Here is a 22902-nt window from a genome sequence, read left to right on the forward strand (position 1 = left end):
ATGTAAATATAAAGAAATCCATAAATCAACAGAACTGGAAGTAAATGATAATACGTTTGCCTTTCTCACCCTTTGCTAGGAAAGACAGCGATAGCTCTTGGTTCATCCAGACTGTTATTCACCAGAACTTTGCGAGATGTGCCATCTAAGTGAGCCACTTCAATGGTGTTACGGCCAGTGTCTGTCCAGTACATGTTGCGGGCGACCCAGTCAACAGCAAGTCCATCAGTGGTCTTCAGACCATGACTGATCACAGTTTCCATATTGCTGCCATCTAAATTTACCCGTCTGAAAACAATGAAATATTGTGTAAATAATATAACAGAGCTTAACAATACATCGCATTTAAAATAGAAGTAAATGCCAGGGTGGAGATTTTTTAAACTTTCCTTGAAAAATCTTGCAGTAACTAGCAGGATAAATGATAGCATGCCACTACTGCAGTAAAAAATATATATTTCAAGACTAATGATTCATTTTAGTATTAGACATCATACCGGATAACATCCAGAGACACATCTGTATAGTACAGTTTCCTCTCCACGCTGTCATAGTCCAAGGAAATAACATTTTGCAGCTCGGGCACAGGAACGTACACATCTGTATGGTCATTAGTGTCTAGAGAGATTCGTCGAACACTGATGCGATTAGAAAACAGCAGGTATGTTTCAGGCAAATTGTCACATGACCTTCCGTCACTTTTCAGCAGAATACCCGTGGGACAAGCACAAGACGTCACATTATGCCGAGGAAGGCACAGGTGAGTGCAGCCCCCGTTCCTCCTGCCGCATTTATTGAAGCCTGCAGGAACAAGGAGGACGATCATGCCAAAAAAGTACCATCATTTTTGTATTATTATATGCCAAGCTTCGCTAAGCCTTGAACTGCACACCATTATTAACAACTATTTAAGTACTTCAAGCACATTGTTTTAATTATTTACTGGAAAAATGATATAAAGGTTCAGGTGGTTAATGGTTAATTTACATTTAGCAGGCACTTTCTGTGACAAATAATCAGTGTTATTTTAATATTACTTCTATACTACACTGCCCACACAAAAAAAGTTGCTTTTTGGATTTAAATAGGCAAATATATATATAAAAAAAAAAGTCTATGACTGGATCATCATTGCTTTGATTATTATGTTTCTAGCATGTTATATATTTGGCAACAGTTCTTCTAAGCCTAACTGATGGAGTGTGTAGCTTTTCAATTCTTAAACCACCATGTATGGCACATCATGGTCATATTCCAGGATGACAATGTCAAGATTCATCAGGCTCAAATTGTGAAAGAATGGTTTGGAGGGAGCATGAAGAATCATTTTCACACATGAATTGGCACCTCTGGGTCCAGAGTTAAATTCAGTGAAAGACTTTACAGAGTGTTGCATTGACAATACAAGATCTTGACCAAATATTGATCAAAACATTTTTTTCCATCAAGAGGTGCATCAATTTCTGGTCAAGATCTTGTGGACTCCAGATCTATTTGAAGAAAAAGTGTTTGCCTATTTAAACTTTAAATTATTATATATATAATTTTTTTACCTGGCAGTGTATTTGTAGCTTTTTTTTTATACAATGTTTTCATTTTATTTAAATTGTATTAATAGTAAGTTTGTGTGCTTGTCATTTTTATTATTTTCTATAAATTTTCTATATTACTTTTTTTCTATTTAGCTTTAATTGATCATTTCGATTTCAGTTTTAGTTATTTTACTGCTAGTCATTTCTTAAGTAATTTTAAAATAATATGAATTAATTTAGCTGCCAAAACAAAATTTCTCATTGTCATTTAAGTTTTCTAATATAATATTTCTAATACTTATTATTTTTTACATTTATTACAAAATCTAATATTGTTATTTTATTTCAGATTTATTTAAATTAAATGATTAACATTTAAAAAAAAGTTTTAGTTCATGACAAAACACAAATTTTGGTTCTAAAAATGGCTGAATTTTTTTATTTTAATAAACATGAAGGCTATTTTATTCACAATGCGAAAGGCTTTGAGAATGAACACTAGACAAAAAAGAAATTAAAAACAACAACACCGTACAACTTTGTAACCTACCCAAAGGTCTTGCACGGTCAACAGCCTGGATGTCCATGAGACCAGGTAAGTTAGAGCGGACTGTGATGGTGTTTGCTCCAGTTCCCTTGTCAGCTCTATGAATACTGCGGCTCTGCCAGTCGGTCCAGTACATGTGCGGTCCCAACACAGTGAGGCCGTACGGGTGCTGCACAGGAGACACCAGGGTCTTCCGGTTTGAACCATTAAGATCAGATGCTTCTATCCGCTAAAGGTTCAAAAAGATTCGATTATTTTATTTAATTCAACCAGCAAGCATTTATATAAGTCTTATCATTCCTCTGTAGGGAAAGGCTGGAATACACTACATGACCTTTAACCATATAAAGCCAACTGTATCATACTTTTTATGCAAATTTCCGAGACTAAATTATCAACATGATTAACACTTAAAATCTTTTGTACACAATCTATGTTATACTGTTATAAAGATGTCATTGATTCACAATACAAGCATTCTCCATTTTCTCCTATATCATAGTGTATAAGCCATAAAAGCTGAGCATATGATACTCAAACACATGCAATTTGTTTTTAAGTTTTTGATGTGTGTAAAGGTTCATACGCTTTTCCATAAAAAAAAGGTGATATTTCTGACTATTATTTCATACGTCAGGATATACAGTTAAAATCGAATCAGATTGCCATCATACATTAAACAACTGAAGATCAAACACTACTAGACATTCAAGTCTTTCTGAACTCAAACTCATGCAGAAACGTGTGCATCGTTGCTAGACACTAACCTCAGTATGTGCATCAGCCCAGAGCAGTTGTGAACCAGCTTTGTCTACGGCAAGTCCGTTAGGCCAGCCGAGATTATTATTGATCAGAACTACACGATCTGAACCATCCATACTGGAGCGCTCCAGCTTGGCATGTTCACCCCAGTCGGTCCAGTACATGTACCTAAAAGCAGATTTTATATTGTTAATCATTACATACTGTGCCTGTCCCCAGCTGCAAGAAACCCCTTATTTTAAGAAACCCCATAGTTATAATCACTGAGGGGTTTTCTTGAATTAAGAGGGTCTTTTGCAGCTGGCTTAAAATGAACAATTTAGTTTTAGTCTGTTGATTAGCTTGAAGGTGCAAGTATAATTCTAAACATTGACATTTAATATTTACGGTCTCTCCATTTTCTAGGAATACGGACCCAGAAAAAAAGTCGAATTTTGTCCAATCAAATGCTTTCAGACCCAGAATATAATAAAAGTTATTAGAAATACCACCTGCCTTCAAAGTCCTCCTCACTCATTCAGTTCTACCCTTGTAAAAAACAAGTGCGCATTATTGTTTTGAATGTGCACTTGTAATGTACTTTAAATCTAAATAGTAGATTCCTAAAATTGTTTGAGCAGATAATATATTAATGAAATAAAAGGCCACTTATGTGTACTTAAAGAGAACCTTTACTAACACTCTTAAATACACTTTTAAAAAGTGCAGTTTGTAACAATGTCAAATTAAAAGTTTCACTTTAGTGTATTTGGGAAAAAAATTGCTTTACTCATTTTTACACTTATTTTGATGTGTTTACTAACATACTAACGCACATGTAAAGTACTTTAAATGTAATATTGATGAACTTACTATAGTTAAAGTTAACATATGTACTAAATTGCAACTTCACTACAAATGCGTAATTACAAATATATATATGACATACATTTTTAACAGAACACGACATACGTTTTAATAGAATTACATTAAAGTATATTTTAGTTTACCATAAATAGAAGCAATTAGGAAAAAAGTGGGTTTAAAAGCAAACCAAAGTTCAGCTAATTACATTTAATGTCAATTTAAATTACAATCCATTTTCATTTAATTGCAATCATACATCACATTCAGTTCCCACATAAGTAAAATCTTTTAAAGTAATAAGTGTATGACGAGTACTAAAGTGTACTTCTTTTTCACAAGGGCACATGGTGAATAACACATATAGCGTTCTATATAAGGACTAGGAATTGATCAAGTCAATCTAAATCTGGCCTGAAACGAATTGTTTGGAGTCAAAACAGTGTAGGGCAAAACATTTACCCCATCTCATGGAACAGGGCGATTGCACGAGGGCTGTCCAGGTTCTGCCACACAAGCACTTTTCTCATTGAGCCATTGAGATTAGCAACCTCAATGCGGTTTGTCCCGGTGTCAGTCCAGTAGATTTTTCTGCCCACTGAATCCACCGCCAGACCATCTGTGGTCATTAGACCTGAAAGAGAGGGGGAAACACTTCAACTCAATGAAAGTTGAGCAACTGGATAAAAGTAATTTAATACAATTACTGTGCGTAGTTTTGAGGGTAACTGTAGATGTAATATAGTCCCTTACCAGTTGAAATAAGGTCCTCATGTTCTGTACCATTGATATTGGCTCTGCTGATTTTCTTTAATGTACTGTCTGACCAGTACACTTTACCTGCAGAAGCATGAAAATATCCAAAATGATTTTCCCTGAATAAGCGTTATATGCAAAAGTGTCTATATGTCGAGAATTTGCTTGTACCTTCTACGGCATCCACTCCAATGGCAATCGTGTTCTTCATAGACACACTGACCGCCAGAACAACATCAGCAAAGTATGGGATGTCCAAAGAAATCATTCTGATGTCTGTCCGCCGGGCAAAGATAAGAAAGCTGTTCATTGCTGTAAGACAAGAGAGAATAATAATGAAGGATTATATATACATATAGTGCATTGTTTTAATTGCATTTAAATGTTAAAAGTAAACATGTTTCACACTAATTAAGTATAAAAGTGCAATATATTGTATAAAGAACAATAATAAAGAATCAGAACATTAGAGATGTATGGCATAGAACATATCAGATATTTGGCATGTTTTAGTCCAGATTAAATTGTAAAAATGTTTTAAATGAAACCCAATGTTTGAAAATAAGGTGACACTTTATTTTTCGGTGTCCTTGTTACATATGTTACACGTACTTACCGTAGTAATAACAGTAAATTATGCATAATTACATGCAACTAACCCTCAACCAAATCCTAATCCTACCCTAACCCTATAGTAAGTACATGTAGTTGCTCAATATTACTCAGTACTTAAATATTTAATTACACTGTAGCAATGACACCTTAAAATAAAGTGTAACCGAAAATAAATATTAAGTCTTTAAGTATTGGGTCGGGTGTTGTTTGATGAACACCATACCGAATACAAAAATCTAAAAACATGCAAGCACTGTTTGACTTCCTTTCTTCTCTGTGACAAGCGGGTGTCAGAAACAGAAAGTTGCGCAGCCTGTTTAGTTTACGGGTAACCAGGGCAACCACATTATTTCTGCCTTTCCATAAGTGCCATCATTCTGTCAGAGAGTGAATTTGCATTTTTATTCAGTCTGTCTCCTTCACTCGTTCCAAACAGATTTTTAAACGGTTGATGGAAAAGAAGCATTCTAAAAATCTAAATTCATAATATGGTATTCATAATAATTCACAATAATGTAATAAAGTGTTCATTACCACAAAACATCATCTTACCAAATGTGTACCTTACACATGTCTACTCTCCACGTTACTGTTCCAGTAATCCTTATGGTTTCTTTTGTAATTTTGTCTGACTCAAGAAAATGGTGGGTGAAGCTACAAGCTAGCGTAAATAGCCTTTGCCAACAAGACGGGCTATTTTTATGTAGTGCATCATTATCATAATGACAAAAAATAACTTCTTAATTGCATGCACAGGAATAGTACTGTAGGTGCCATTTACAACAGGCTAAAGGCACACCTTGGGAAAAATGTGTTTTTCACGGTAACACTTTCTATGAAGACCATGCTTATAATGAATAGCCCCATTCATTCTTATTTATAAGTATTACTATTCTATAAATATATTTATAGACTCATTAAGACCTTTACTGCATTAGAAGAACAGTTATAGTTATTTATATTATTTTTTAGAATTACTTAAGGTCATGAATGGTTATTTTGATTTGTTAAAATCTATATCTCCTCCTCAATATGCATGGTATTGCTTATAGCAGTTTAAATTATACTTAAAAAAAAATATTGTTGCTGTGTTTTGCCAGTACATTAAAACATAAAAAAAGATATTTGTTTGTATTAATGATTTCTGTTTTCTTTATTGTACTACAGGAATTATTGTTCATTAGCTACATTTACTAGTAAACAACTTAAAATGTATAATGTATAATGAGCACATCTTCATGATTTCTTAACATTGATCCTATGTTTTCACTTTACTTAAAGCCATCAATGATGCATTTATAAAGGTTAGTAACTGTATTATCACTCACAACAGGTATTTATAAGAACACAACACGGCAATTAACAATTAACACAACATCTGAATTACTAAAGCAGTGTTTCCCCTAGGCGTTTTACGGATACGTGGTGTTGTCATCGACGTGGCGTAGTAGGCGGTTGTTTGTATCGGTGCATTTCTAGAGTAAGCTATTACAATAATATGTAACGAAAAAGTTTAAAGTGGCTTCATAAATTAATTAAAAACAAACAAAAGCAAAACACACCTGATTCACATTTAGGGCCCTATGAAATCTGTTTAATTTTTTCCCAAATTCTTTTTTTTTTTTTTTTTTTTTTTTTAAGGTAAAACACTACAGGCAAAACCTTTAGTGAAGCTTTTTGGCTTTTCATAAAGTGTTTTGTTTTTTTCAGACTAGTGGACAGAAAATATCCAAAATAGACTTTTAACTGTATTTTTTAGAGCACTTTATCTATTTGCATCTGTAGATTTCAATAACAGTATATCTTTGAAGGCCGTTTTCTCAAAATGAGTTTTTCCTCCTACATTGAGCCAGAAATCTCCACTTCAGTAACACTTACATATACCAAACTTTAACAGTTTTATTCTTATCTATATTCTGAAGGTTTTTACAGAGGGGTTTGTTCATATATAATTTTATATATATAATTTCATTCCTAAAAAAAAAAAAAAAAAAAAAAAAATGGCGAAAATGGCTGTTGACAGTATTACATGACAAAATATTAGAATTTTTGTGCCATCTATTAGTTTCAAAGAGAATGAAGTCAAATGCGGCTTTAGCCCCGTTGTACCCTACGTGTAAGTGTACATAGAACAAGCCTACCCAATCAAATCTGATCGAGAGTTGCCAACGCAGCAATTAAGTTGAGCAAAAAGAGACAAATCCACCAGTGAATTCTATTGAAAACCAACCAAATGGTTTTCAGTCAGTGACTCTCGCCTTCAGACATGCACCATGACATCATCACCACTGACACATCATTACGGTGACCCCTAAACCCCTAAGGCAACTCAAAATGAGCCTCAAATTTCAAAGATTCTCCTGTCCTTGCAACAAAAAACTATGGACTGAACTGTCACCTGGAATCCCAAAAGCAAAGAACACCTGCAGCCATTTCATTAAATTTCATCTCAATTGTGTAGTTATGGCTACTGAATGAGCAGTTATTGCTGGGTCCTTAGATATTCGAGATGGGTAAAGTAGCATGGACTTTCGGCATTACCGTGAGTGCAAGTCTTGCCGTCCGCCTGTAGGTTGATACCAGTGGGACATGCACAGCTTGAGGCTTTGGGAGCAGGAGCCAGGAGGCAAAGGTGACTGCAGCCACCATTATTCACCGAACAGGGCGTCTGGACTTTAGACAGAAAGGAAAAAAAGTGGAGACAGGTGAGAGAGAAAGGGGAAGAAATGGACGTTCAATCAGATGTAACAGATGCCTATCAGGCCTCTGGGTGTCCCGGTAGATCATAATACACGAATGAGACTCCAGACTGAAGATCAGTTATCACTGGCCTTAATCCGCCGTCTGAAAACCCAAGACATTGGATATGGCAGAGACCCACATTCCTCTTTAACACATATCTGCTAGGCATGTGTGTGAATTTCAGTTGTCAACGGGATGCCAACTTAAAAATGAATTATACTAAGCTTATTATACTTGAATGGATAGAATTTGACGTGCTGGATATACAACATTAAAACTAACTTACAGAATATGTAAACATTTTAGCCATTAAAGCCCTTAAAAATAGCTTACACTGAAATATTTTCAAATATGCAATAACACGCATGCAACACAAGTTCAGATATGTTAATACACCTCTAGTCAAACTTGACTTAATTTAAACAATTGGAATCTGATTAATTTTTATTTCAATCTAACAAGGTGTGATGCGAGATTTTAGCAACAAGCCATTTGTTTGCCCAAATGGTATGTGACACCATCAACCATAAAACAGTCAATCATAATAATAATAATAATAATAATAATAATAATAATAATAAATATATATATATATACAGTGCAATGCATAAGTGAATACACCCATGCTAAAGTTGACTAAAAAGAGGAATAAAAAATCATATTTTGGAAATTGAACTTAATGCCTTAATTTAAAAAATTAGGAAAAATCCAACCTTTAAGGACACCAATTTTCTTTGTGAATGAATAATGTATCGTAAATAAATAAATGTTCTTCCTTAAAATACATGGTGCATAAGTGAGTACACCCCTATGTTAAATTCCCATAGAGGCAGGCAGATTTTTATTTTTAAGTATTTTTTTTTTTTTTTTTTTTAGGATACTATGCATCCTGATAAAGTTCCCTTGGCCTTTGGAATTAAAATAGCCCCACATCATCACATAGCCTTCACCATACCTAGAGATTGGCATGGTTTTATTTCAGTTAGCCTAAAAGCTAGTTTGATTTGCATTGAGAGATGATCTTATGGAAAGTACCCCATGCCAATCTCTAGGTATGGTGAAGGCTATGTGATGATGTGGGGCTATTTTAATTCCAAAGGCCAAGGGAACTTTATCAGGATGCATAGTATCCTAAAAAAAATAAATAAAAAATACTTAAAAATAAAAATCTGCCTGCCTCTATGGGAATTTAACATAGGGGTGTACTCACTTATGCACCATGTATTTTAAGGAAGAACATTTATTTATTTACGATACATTATTCATTCACAAAGAAAATTGGTGTCCTTAAAGGTTGGATTTTTCCTAATTTTTTAAATTAAGGCATTAAGTTCAATTTCCAAAATATGATTTTTTATTCCTCTTTTTAGTCAACTTTAGCATGGGTGTATTCACTTATGCATTGCACTGTATATATATATATATATATATTTTTTTTTTTTTTTTTTTAAAGAACACTTGTGTGAACAGAATTTTAAGTTTTTGGACACTTAATAAGATTTTAATTTAAATGAAAATGTATTATTGTTTAAATTTACTTTTAAATGTACTTACTTTTTTTAAGTACATCTTCACATTTCTTTTCATAAATGCCTTTGAAATATGGTTAAAATGTACTGCTAAATGTACTGACACGCATAATGGTAAATTACAATATACTTTAATGTCATTAGGGCCCGAGCACCGATGGTGTGAGGACCCTCTTGGAATTGCTCCGTTTATTTCTATTGAAACTTGTATGTCATGTATTTAAATCTATTTGTAACTATACAGTTGCAATTTAGTACAATTACAGTACCATTAAATGTAATATCAAATAACAAACTACAGTTCAAATTAGTGGCCTTTTTTTAAATGAATATTATATATTATCTGCAAGTAAAGATTTCATATAATATACTTGAATTGAAGTACACTAGAAGTGCACAATCAATACAATTAAGCGCACTTTTTCACAAGGGGTTACGCCAGTTAGAACATAGTGTAAGGCTTATGCATAAAATTAGTTAAACTTTAAAAGCTTTTTGGTTACACTTTATTTTAAGGTGTCCTTATTACAGTGTAATTATGCATTTAAGTACTGAGTAATATTATTTAACTACATGCGATTATGGTTTGGTTTAGGGTTAGCTGCATATAATTATACATGTAATAATTATAGTAAGTACATGTAAACATAAGACAATGTAAAAGAAAGTTTTTTTTTGTTTTTTTTTTCTACTGGACTGGACAGCGAAGGCAAAGCAACCATTCAATACTATATGATACTACTACTGCAAACTGAACTCATTCAGTACTACTTAAAAAGCAACTCAAGATGAACCTCATGATGTAGGTTGAGAGAACATCAGAAAGTGCACAGAGTGCAACAATATGTCCAACTTTTGACTGTACTGTATATTTCGTACCAGTATTACTGCTTAAATTATAGCTCTATCGTGATAATGACAGTTGTGATTATTGATACATAACTCTATTGTGCCATTTTACCTGTAGTTCTATGATGGTGGAACATGTGAATGTCCATGAGGTTTTCAAGGTTTTCTGCCAGCGTTCTTCGGTCCAAACCAGTAAGCTTGTCAGCACTTTGGATGCTCTTGGATTGCCAGTCTGTCCAATAAATTCTGTCTTCATGAAGTGTCAAACCAAACGGATGAGGCAACTGACTGCCAATCAACACCTTCAATGCAGAAGAATGAGTGGGAAAGAATGAATTGCAACCTTTAGCCTATTTAAATAAGAAACACACACACACTCATTTCTACCTGTCTGCCTGATCCATCAAAGTTGCCATACTCAATGGTCTTAATGCTAGCATCGGCCCAGTACAGCCTCTCGGTGTGGTAGTCGATTGCCAACCCATTAGGCCAGGTCAGGTTTGTTGAGATGATAACCGTACGGTTGGATGCGTCCATACCAGCACGCTCAATCTTAGGATTTGCACCCCAATCTGTCCAGTACATGAATCTATGATGAGACAAAACAAATAAGGTTATGTACTTTTTTATGTTGTGTAAGCATCCACAACTACTACTGCAATACTTTACTTCACCTGAAGCCTTTATATATGCTGCATTAAAAAAGCATTTTAATGCATTAATTCTTCCCTGTAATGCACCTTATAATACATTACAATACTTCTCTATTCATTGTTACACCTTTAGAAATTATAATGCAAACAACCATGTTCCTATGTCACAAGGAATCTGCAAAAAATTATAATGCAGTTTAACTTTGGTTACAATTATTTATGGAAAGATATAATGCATTATAATGTACATTATGAATACCTGGTGAAACCTTATTTTAAGGTGTCATTGTTACAGTGTAGTTATATATTTAAGTACTGAGTAATATTAAGCTACTACATGTACTTTGTAGTGAGTTAGGGTAGGATTAGGATTTGGTTGAGGGTTAGTTGCATGGAATTATGCATCATTTACTGTTATTACTATGGTAAGTACATGTAACATATGTAACAAGGACACTGTAAAATAAAGTGTTACCGAATACCTTTTTAATGCACATACATAAAGGCTTCAAGTAAAGTGTTACTTTATATTTGAATTCATTCGTTTTTAAATATCTTAAGCATTTCTGTAGAGCACGGTGCTAGTAGCGCCAAGGTCATGGGTTTGATTCCCAGGGAATGCATGAACTGATAAAATGTAAACCTTGAATGCTTTGGATAAAAGCATCTGCCAAATGCATAAATGTAAATGTTTTGAGTTCACCTGCATGGTTCACCATGCATGATTTCCTGTTTCACTGGGATTCAAAAAAAGAGGTCATGCACAGGCCAAATTTCCTTTACTCATCCATCACTATGGGAAAGACCCAATAAAGTAAGTTGCACAAATTAGGAAATGACTAAGAAAAGCTTCTTTATTGAAAAGGGCCATTTCGATGGATGTACCTCATGCCAACTGTGAAATATGGTGTATATCTTTGATGTTATGGAGTAGTTTCTCTCCCAAAGGCCCCGGACAACTTGTTAACTCCAATTATCAGCAGATATTAAATCAACACCTGACTGACTCTGTCAGTAAGCTTGAACTGGCCATGACAGGATATTGGGTCTCATTCACTAATAATTATGTGGATTATTTGTATTTTTACACATGCAGGAAGGTTTTTGCGAGAAGTTCTCGTGAACTTCTCACAAAAACCTTCCGCACAATTCACAACAGGCGTGTATGTGCATTAATTAGTTCTTAACCTTGGTCTAATGTTAATGAATTCAGAGTGTTCTAAATGAACGTCTGTGTGCCTAAGGTTAGTAATTTGCATAAAACGGCAAAGCAATTCCATTAAGGGCTTTGTGCACAACCTCTCCTGTACAGAAACACAATAAACACAATAGTAAAATCAAGTTCTTTCCACTTATGTAATTTAGCCAAATTCTCCTCAAGACTTGAATACTCTTATGCATTCTACAAAGGAATTAGTCAATCATCCATTTCTCGATTGCAAAAAGTTTATATTTATATATATAGTTTATATTCTCCGTTTGCTGTAGATCTATCATAAATATCTGTTAAAATTTGAATTCATGTGTCGCTTGCTTGACTTTCCACCCCGGAAAATAAATTAATTGTTGGTCCCACATCCTTTGGATGCAACTGGGACGTAACAATATATATATATATATATATATATATATATATATATATATATATATATATATATATATATATATATATATATATATATATATATATATATATAATTTAATTTAATAACTTTTGTTACTCAAGATTTCTGTGTAAAATCTTTTGTTATGCAGAATTTGCACACAAATTTGTGAATATGCAAGGGAAGTAAATGTCCTACATCTAAAGCACACCTCAAAATTACACCAAAATGGTTTACTGAGCGTAAGCAAGAAGCTCTGAAACTGAAGGATCTGGAGAGATTCCCTATGGAGGAATAGTCTCAGATCCCTGGTCATGTGTTCATCAACTTTATAGGAAAAGACTCAGAGCAGTTATCTGGGCAAAAGGAGGTTGCAAGTATTAAATGAGGTGGTGAGCAAAACAAGGTGAGACCCTTCTTGACCTACCCGCCGATCGGGTCAACAACAATGTCCCGGGGACGATCGAGATTCTCCCAGATCAGAACTGTACGCATGCTTCCATCTGCGTTTGAAACTTCAATCCGGTCTGTGCCTAAAGGTGTTAAAAATTGAAAAATCAATCTTTTCTTAACATCATTGGGGAAAATGAATATCTAAGTTTAGCTTAAAAAAAAAAAAAAAAAATTATTACAATGTACCCTGATGAAGATAATTATTGAGAAAAAAGATACATATAAACATTTCGCTTGGTCTGAAAGATGAACCAATCAAAGATTAGTACCTGCGTCAGTCCAGTACAGTTTATGTGTAAGCCAATCAATAGCTAGACCGGCAGGGCTTTCCAAACTTGTGTCCACCACAACCTGCAACCAAATTGAATATCATCTGTCAAATTACATGAAACTACATTACAGCCACCTACTTTATAAGGGAGGATTTGCTGGATTTTGCTAGTTTGTTCTCCAGGGGTCAGTATTTTACACATTTCTCCCCATTTAGTCTATATACTAAAAACATGCATAGTTCATACATTAGACACCCAACAGAAGTGACGTCCACAGACCTAAGGCAAAGGCAAGGATAGAGGATTAACAAAAAGGGCACTCCCTACTAACACCCTACTTTCACCATTCTCTCACCTACACATTCATAAAATAAATGCATATTTACACACACACACACACACACACACTCAAAAGTTTTAGATCAGTTTTAAGATTTGTTTTGTTTTTTAAAAAGTCTCTTCCGCTCACCAAAGCTGCATTTATTTGATCCAAAATACAGCAAAAAAAAAAAACACAGTAATATTGTGAAATATTTTAACAATATAAAATGAGCGTTTTCTATTTAAATACATTTTAAAATGCAATTTTTTCCTGTGTTGTAAAAGCTGAATTTTCAGCATCATTACTCCAGTCTTCAGTGCCACAAGATTCTGCTCAATTTGCTGCTCAAGAAACATTTCTGATTATTATCATTGTTGAAAATAGTTGTGCGCAATTTTTTCCGGATTCTTTGGTGAATAGAAAGTTCAAAAGAACAGCATTTTTCTGAAATAGAAAGCTTTAGTACGGCCTGCAGGTATAATAGGAAATGCAGTAGCAAGAGTTTTACATTTTTGTAAGTATATGAGGAACAGCCACAAAGAACAACAACTGTTCTACCTACCTGTTACTCCTCTAAAGCTACTTTCTGATTTTTTTTAAATATGCTTTTGCTAGTTATAAAGGACGCGTCATTATTGCTTCATCATTACCAGTTAATTATGTTTTTTTTTTTTATATTAGACAAAACAATAAATCTGTTTCTGGGTCTCAGGCTAAATTCCTGCTAACCTCCTGTTTGGTGCCGTCCCATTTTGCTCTGTTGATGGAATCGGTGGTGACGTCAGTCCAGTATATATATCGCTCACTGGAATCCCAGTCCAGGGCCACTGCATTTCGAATATCAGCCAGTGGAATGACATCATCCAACTTGTCTTCAGTGTCAAAGCTGATTCGACGGATGTCCGTCCTTCGGGCAAAAAGCAGGAACTTGTCAAGACCTGATCAAAGACCAAAGGTCTCCTGTCAGTTCTCCAGATTTGAAAAGTTCATCAGTATAGACAAGCATTTATTTCACAAAGTCAGAGATGTGATCATAATGAAAGGAAAATTATTGAACCTATGTATTGTATATACTGTATATGATCCTGCCAGACGAAATGCGTGATAACTTGATTATGACTTGTTCTGTCTGTATCATCTCAGTGAGCTTTTATGAGGGATTACGCATGCGCTGTAAGGTGAATTTAGCGTTTTCCGACGTTTCAGTGTGGATGAGAAACTTTTGGAAAACGCTTGAAAACGCAAGTGTGGAGGAAGAGTGTTTTGAAACGAAAAACCCGTTTCAACTGAATGTAGACGTAGCCAAAGGCTCCCCGTGGTATTAACACAATGACGCACACAATAACTTTCTGGAAGTTTGCATTGCACTTCTCACATAACTGTCCCCTTAGGGTAAAGGGCTTATGTTGTAGCATGAATAAAGATAAATAACTAAAACAATAAGTACTTACTCTGGGCACAGTTATAGTGGTCCACCTTTTTAAAGCCTGTAGGACATTCACAGGTGTAGGTCTTATTGCTTGGAAGACACAGGTGACTGCAGCCCCCATTATTGCTCCCACAGCGATTTCTCCCTCCTAAAAACAACAAGAAAAAAAAAATAACGCTTTTAAAATGAATTTTATTTACTCGTTGAAAAAACGTGACGGTGGCGACATTTCGACAAAACAACGTCATGTCGCTTAATGCACGTTTCTTTGCACTTTCAAAATGAAATGTTCAAGTTTTATTCAAATGAATGAAGTTTTATCCAAAAGAGATAAATATGAATCTGGCAATGTTTTACTGTGTTGGATGATGTATGTATCGCGGCAGTTCAGTAATGAAATGTCTGGTGAGCGGTGCTAAAAGGTTAATGCTCTATCGTGTGAAAAAAACGTACTACCTACACCAAACCCTACACTAAACCTAACCGATAGTGTTAACCGATGCGAACGGGAGGTAAAAACGTAATAACCATACTATTTTAGCTTGTTTATACGAGTCTTTGAGCTCTTTTATCGTGACTTGTGTTTCACGGTGAGCAACCGAGCAAGTTTACTACATCCAGGGTTTCTGCAGGTTTCAGTAAGTCAAATTTAAGACCATAAAGATTGAAATTTAAGACCTACTCGACACTAGATCTATCTATCTATCTATCTATCTATCTATCTATCTATCTATCTATCTATCTATCTATCTATCTATCTATCTATCTATCTATCTATCTATCTATCTATCTATCTATGATTATCTGATGTGTGCGTGTGAGAGAGAGGGAGAGGTAGATTTTTTTTAATAGAAAATTGTACTTTTGCATATTATACTGTAAAAACACAATCATAGTTGATCATAACTAGTGAGGAAATGATGAGATGATTAAAGTGACCAAAATTATCACGGTTATCACAGAATCCTGTTCAAAAAGTACTAATACTACAGAATGAAGTCAATTCAACAAGTTTTATGTCGAAAAACCGCAAATAACAAATTGATTGGCATCAATATGCACTTTTTGTTTACGTAAACCTTAAAATACCATTAAAAATGATGGCCAGATTTTAAAAGAGTGTCTTGCAACATGCTATCTACTAACATGTACAAGTTCAAAAAGTTTTGACAAAAAAGGTTTTATACAAAGATAAACCTCATATTTCAGCCTTTAAATAGTTTTTTATAAAAAGAATGAGTCAAAAGATAAATTACTGACATTTACACATTAGCTTATATTTATTAGTAGTGTTTGGGTGCACCGCCATCCTTCATGTTGACTGAGCTTTCAATGTTGTTATGGAAAGAGGTGATTGGTTGGTTCCTGTCACATGACCTGTGGTGCGTTTGCGGCATTCTGAAAAGTTTCGATTTTTTCGGTAAAAAAATTAGCGCGTCGCTTCAATTATGAGCGCGCTTGCCGCACGCCTACATTTGAACAAACTTGAGCACACAAAAGACGCGATATGTGAACGGCCTCTGGCGAGCTAGCTCATATCAAGCCACGAGCTATTGGTAGCACGCGAGCGACGTGTTGGAGACCCCTGCTCTAGGGCTCCGCTTTGTAGGCTACAACTCGATACTTTTTTGCTACTTTGTAATAACTTTCAGAGGACAGCGTTTCTGGAAATGAACGAGGATAAACACTTTTTTAGACCTGACTAAATGAAATTTAAGACCTAGGATGAAAATCTGGCCGTTTTTAAGACTTTTTAAGGCCTTAAATTTAAAGTTCAGAATTTTAGACTTTTTAAGATCCCGCGGAAACCCTGTACATCAGATAAGCCTTAAATATTAAGCTTGTTATGTGATGCAAATGTCAAAATATATTAGTTTACAAATCATGCGATATGATAAAAGTGTTTTAAGGTCATAACACAGTATTGTGCTAGAAACCGGATGAAAATAAGTCTATTAATCGATAATCTGCCCCTGTAATCATCATTTGTGTGGACAGGAATAAAAGTTGATGGTGCTTTACAGACACTATTGTTTATTTCAGCTAAAAACTGCAGTGAATTGTATGTATAGGCACGTTTTTGGAGTTTGCAGAAATGTAGGTAGAGGTATGTTTTTCCAATGAGCCGATGTTGCATTAACTTTAATATGATTTGTGTTTGGAAACATTGTATACTATAAGCATGGTCTACTATACTACGAGTAATAAGGATCATGTTTGGTTGACCTGCAGGTTGCCTCTGTGGGTGCAGCGTGTGGATGTCCATGGGAAAATGCAGCTTGTTCTGGATGACCTCTTGGTTCTTGCCAGTAAACTTGTTTGCACTGTTGATACTCTTGGTGTGCCAGTCGGTCCAGTACAGACTGTCTTCAAACACTGTAATGGCAAAAGGATGTGGAAGACCTGGAAGACAAAAAGAAGGTTGAGAGTTTGGAATCATGAGTGGACTGCTGACATTAATTGTATTTGTATATATATATATATATATATATAGAGAGAGAGAGAGAGAGAGAGAGAGAGAGAGAGTGCTGTGAATAAAAAAAAAAAATTACAATTTAGTTCCACATTTTTCTGTAATTAATCGTAAAAATAAAAAAAAATTAAAAAACCTTTGTAGGCTATATGGAATGTCAAGCTTTTTGTCTACACCTTCTACTGTTACGTCCATAAGTTCAGGTCAAATCTGACCCAGGGGTATATAATGCTTTTTTTCAATGCAGCTGTGTTTTCTTGAGTGAAGAGCGTCACAAGATCTCTCTCTCACACACACACAAAAGGTATTTGTATTTATATCAAGGCATTCTAAAATTCTTGATTCTGATCGGCTCACAGATGCTCTAAGGTGCTTATTTTCATTTTAACTCTGTTTCAGTCCCTGATTACGATCAGCTGAGCGTTCTAAGCTGTTGTAAAATACTCTTTAAACACACTTGTGACATTTGTAATAATGACAAATTAATCAAGTTTTACTTTAAAGTGCATTTTAAATCATTGTTTTAATAATCTTTTGTCATGCTTTAAAGAAGTACACTTACACTTGTGTTGACTAGCATACTAAAGCACATGTAAAGTTCTTGATTATAATTTTAACTGGTGTGTTATTTTATATGACATTTAATGTAAATATTTTAAATGTACTAAACTGCAACCTGATCATTACAAATATGTGATTACAAATATAAACATATGGCATACAAGTTTAAATAGAAATGACATTAAAAACATTATTACATGGCTTGGTTGAATTCTAATGTAGAATGCGGTCTGTTATTTCTTGATAACAGACCGCTGCCATGAAAAACAGAGCGTTGCTATGGACGCAGGATTCTAACCGTAGAGACGGAATGGACTATTTTCTTTAGCGGAAGCAATACAATCGTTTTAAAATCAATAAACTCCTTTTTAAAATCAATATTTTGTGTCAAATTATTGATTTATTTGGTAGGTAGTCATGTAATAAGCGGGATAATGTAGAGCGAGGCGGTTGTTATAGCGAATACAACCCCTTCAGGCTGATTCAAGACCAAGGTCCTGATCAGCCTGTCGGGGTTGTATTCGCTATAACAACCGCCTCGCTCTACATTATCCCTTACGTAGTCAACATTTGAAGTGGATCAAAACCTTTCATCAAAAGTTATACATGATTTTTGAACAATAACCGTTCTTGTCTTAGGACAACTTTGATTCACTTTTTTGATCCACTTCAAATTTTGACTGCTGTATATGCTTGACAGTACATTCAGCAGTACACTTTAAACATATTACAAACACAATAGAAATAATTATGAAATTACATATAAAGATATACTTAAGGGGGGTCAAAAAACACTCTAAAGTGCAGATGATTGCATATAAACTGATTTTAAACTATAATACATATTCATTTAATTGTAATTAACATGGAATTAAGTGTCGGAAACAACACATTATTTCTGTATTAAGTATGCTAAACTGTACTTCTTTTCACAAGGGTTTAACGGGAATCCATTTGGGATAAAATTAGACATGACGACAATCTGGTGTACTGTAAACTTTGAATTCAAAGCAGATGAGGTAAACCATTTTCAAACTACTAATTAGCTACTTTCCATCCATCCGGGATTAGAAAATCCTTCCCTTCCAGCAACAGTCAATCAGAGGTGGCAGCGATGAAGTTGTTCCTATCATCCCTACCTAAATCTACAGCTAAAGACCTCCTCCGTCATAATCAAAAGGCATAAAAGGCATTCTATAACCCTCCTATTTTTTTATACTTATAAACTCATATTTTTTCAGTTCTTTCTCTTCTTTTCTGCATTGCATTCTGCTCTTACTTCTGTGCTATTCTAGTTTATTCTTTAAACTTGGCACTCTGCCAAGCTATATGTGTGTAAAGCGCCCTGCCTGTATCTCCCGCCTTTTCTGCACCTTTCACCCTTCTCCAGGTGTACACACACAGCGTGGGGTTGTTTTGTGATCTTATCTTTGTAGAGGAGCAAGGATAGGTTTGAGTTAGAAGGTTTGTTTGCCTTTTTTTCTTTTGTTTCCAGCTCCGCTGCCATCTGCTGTCCCTCCTTGCTGGTACCTTTCTCTTGTCATCTCAATCATCATTCGCTTTTGATCTTGTTTTCCCAGTCAGCATATCTTTTCTCAGTGTGTGTGCACTCTGATTTTTTTATAATGCTGGTGCCTCCCTCCCTAGTAAATCTGTCATTGATGACCACTGTAAGCAAATCTGCTCTGAATTTTTTTAGAGCTCGGTTTTCAAGTCTAAATATTCCCCCACCTTTCCCAGGTGCACAGGTATTTTGTTCCTGCAAACCCCGAGGCTTAGTCTTCCTTTCTAGTGTGCCATTTAGAGGGAACACTGGTTGCACTCTATCACACATCAGAGAGACACCTGAATTTATCTACAAGACATCACTTATCCTCGAATGAACAGATTACTCAAAAAAAAAAAAAGCACAGCAGCCTACCAACCAAGTTTCTTAAAGGACAATCTGTAAATCTGTCCAGCTGTTGAAACACTGAACTGACAATAGAATTGATGTTTGTGTTTTAAATAATTTGTCCATAAGATGCACTTTAAAGGTTTAAACTAAGACTAAAACAATAATGTCTCTTTTTAAATTGTCAAGTAAGTGGTTTAGTCTGACTTGAATCATACCAGTCAGATTTTTGTGAAATCAAACTAACAGAACTAGTTTATGTAATATTAAATCACACTAAAATGTTTTCTATTTGAATATATTTTGAAAAGCATTTTATTCCTGTGATGCCAAAGCATCATTACGCCAGTCTTCAGTGTCACATGATCCTTCAGAAATCATCTGATTTATTATTCTCTTTATTGGTGCTCAATTATTAATAATGGTTCTAATTATTATCAATGTTAGAAATCGATGTGCTGTGCTGCTTAATTTTTTGACACTTCCATTAAAAGGATTGGGGTAATTAAGATTGTTTTTAAAAGAAAGGGGAAAAAAAGCAATGAATAATTTTAATCAGCAGGGATTCGTTAAATTGATCAAAAGTGACTCAAAAGTGACAGTAAAGACGCTGTTCTTTTGAGCTTTGATTCATTAAAGAATCTGGAAAAAGATGCATCAGTTTCCACAAAATAACACTGGTGATAATAAGAAATGTTTCTTGAGCAGCAAATCAGCATATTAAAATGATTTCTGAAGAATCATTTGATACTGATGACTGGGGTAATGATGCTGAAAAGTATTCACATAGAAAAGTTATTTTCAATTGTAATAATATTTGACAATATTACAGTTTTTACTGTCTTCGTTTGATGCAATAAATGCAGCCTTGGTGAGAGACTTCTTTAAAAAAAAAGCATAAAATACAATAATTGTGAAACCATGCCCCATGTTTACCTCTCTATACAGTATCATCTAATGTGTAATATACAAAAGCATCTGGAAAAGAATAAAAGTTAAAAGTTTTTTTTTTTTTTTTTTTACCTTGGCTAATGACAGCCTTTCTATTCTTCCCATCCAGGTCAGCTCGTTCAATGACGTGGTGTTTGGCATCCACCCAGTACATACGGTGACCGGCATAGTCAATGGTAAGTCCATTGGGCCAGAATAGGTGTGTATCAGCAATTATTTTCCGATTAGAGCCATCCATGTTGGAATATTCAATGCGTGGCATATTTCCCCAGTCAGTCCAGTAAATCTTCCTAAAGACAGAGCAAGTGATGTTAAGTATGTAATAATATGCAATTAGGGCCTAATGAATCAAAAATAAACGTCCTTTTGATAATGACATAACATTGGAAAAAAATGAAAGAAAACTCTATGACTTTATGCAATTTACAGTAATTACTGTGCATAGGTTCTTACCTTGAGGGCTAAAACAAAAAGTGCTTTTGAAGAAGAACTTACTATATTTGCCGAAGTTTTCCAGGTTAGTGACACCAAATCTATAAAAAGTACTCCAAGTTTTGTTTATGGCTGCTTTTTAAAACATGAGCGATTTTTTTTTGTAAGGACTGAAACTAATTTTAATAATGTCGCTCTAAAAATAATCCTTATTCTTTCTTTCTTTATTTCTTCTTTACATTTTCCATCATTCATCTTATCCCTCAGATAAATTATGTAATGCTTTGGCTTTTCTCGCATACAGCAAGATCTACATGCATCTGTGTGTAAGAATCAATGGACGCAAAGCCTGTCGAAACAAGAGCTAATTCTTGTTGGAGAGGGAGAATTCAAGCCAGATTTCATAAACCCCTTTGTCCTTCATGACAAAGAGCCATGATGAGCGTCGGCTGCAACTCAAGCCTTGTGACTTTCTCTGAGCAAATTGAGTTACGAAGTTTAGCCAGAAGTCACCAGAATGGTTTCATGCTCTGCTTACCATTGCTTATTACAGAACAACAACTTCTGGTCACAAGAGGGGATTTTTTCCCCCATGCAAAAGAACAGAGGCAGTGACAGTTTCAGTATATAAAATGATAAATGCACTGCATTTCAACACACATAAATTAAAGGGGTCTCAGCACGAGGAAAGAGTCTGATCTCTCTTGTGAAAAAAAAAGAGGTACACTTAAGAGGACTTTAAAGAAGAAAAACGTAAAGCTTTCAGACACTTAATTGCACGTTATGTAATGTATGTAGTTACTTCTATTGTCTTTGAGATGTGGTTCACATTTACTGTTAAATGTACTGACAAGCGTTTATGGTAAACTAAAATACACAAAAATCTAATGTAAAATTTAATTACACACTAACCTTCAGTTCAAATTATAATCAAGTACTTCACATGTGCTTTAGTATGTTAGTCAACACATCAAAATAAGTGTATTTATTTAAAGCATGGCAAAAAATTATTAAAATAAAATGATTTAAAATATACTTCAAAGTAAAACTTCATTTGACATTATTACAAATTGTACTTTTTAAAAATTACTTAAGTGTGTTAAGTGACATTTGTGTATTTATTGTGCAATGCATGCGATGAATATCGTTTTGAAGGATCCAGCATTGTTTGCAAACTGCATTCTACAGTATATGTTCAGTAAAACACAACAGTCTGAATATTTACCCTTCAATGGGGTGCAGAGCAATTGCACGGGGTTTCTCCATTCTCTGCCATAAAAGCACTTTACGGTGTGTGCCGTCCAGATTGGACACTTCAATACGAGACGTTCCTGAGTCAGTCCAGTAGAGCTTATTTTGAATCCAGTCTATGGCCAGACCACCTAAGATATAATAATAATAATATAAAAATAATAAGAATAAAATAAAAATAATAATTTAAAGAAAATAAAGAATAATAATACAAAAAGTCATCTATATGTAACTATTATTCAAATGTTATGCATTTCTTTTCCTTGGGGAAGCAGAGAATCAAACTGAGCATCACATTAGAGAATATTAGAGCATCTTAGTACAAAATAGTTTTAATATCATAGAATATAATCTTTTATAACGTAATATAATCTTTTAGACAGTGTATTAGTGCTGCATGACTATAAACAACGTAATTGTTGATTATTTACC

General features: G+C 34.5%; 1 protein-coding gene across 4 annotated transcripts in view; it reads right to left on the reverse strand.

The window, feature by feature from the left end:
- The window catches only part of lrp4 (low density lipoprotein receptor-related protein 4), a 92279-nt gene that overhangs the window by 10853 nt on the left and 58524 nt on the right, over positions 1-22902 (reverse strand). For all 4 annotated transcript variants that reach the window (XR_014626703.1, XM_084403872.1, XM_084403873.1 and 1 more), the window contains exons 13-29: positions 22445-22601; positions 20860-21077; positions 17135-17311; positions 14931-15056; positions 14209-14417; positions 13155-13236; positions 12860-12965; positions 10563-10764; positions 10288-10477; positions 7597-7728; positions 4612-4752; positions 4438-4524; positions 4147-4318; positions 2847-3009; positions 2083-2308; positions 498-801; positions 70-288 (exon numbers count right to left, since the gene is read on the reverse strand). Coding sequence is in view for 3 of the 4 variants with exons in the window: in XM_084403872.1 (XP_084259998.1) it covers positions 70-288; positions 498-801; positions 2083-2308; positions 2847-3009; positions 4147-4318; positions 4438-4524; positions 4612-4752; positions 7597-7728; positions 10288-10477; positions 10563-10764; positions 12860-12965; positions 13155-13236; positions 14209-14417; positions 14931-15056; positions 17135-17311; positions 20860-21077; positions 22445-22601 (2911 nt within the window). In the remaining variant the exon portion in view is untranslated. The remainder of the gene's footprint in view (positions 1-69; positions 289-497; positions 802-2082; positions 2309-2846; positions 3010-4146; positions 4319-4437; positions 4525-4611; positions 4753-7596; positions 7729-10287; positions 10478-10562; positions 10765-12859; positions 12966-13154; positions 13237-14208; positions 14418-14930; positions 15057-17134; positions 17312-20859; positions 21078-22444; positions 22602-22902) is intronic.

Source organism: Rutilus rutilus (genome assembly GCF_951802725.1).
Source record: "Rutilus rutilus genome assembly, chromosome: 3".
In the NCBI taxonomy this organism is placed as follows: domain Eukaryota; kingdom Metazoa; phylum Chordata; class Actinopteri; order Cypriniformes; family Leuciscidae; genus Rutilus; species Rutilus rutilus.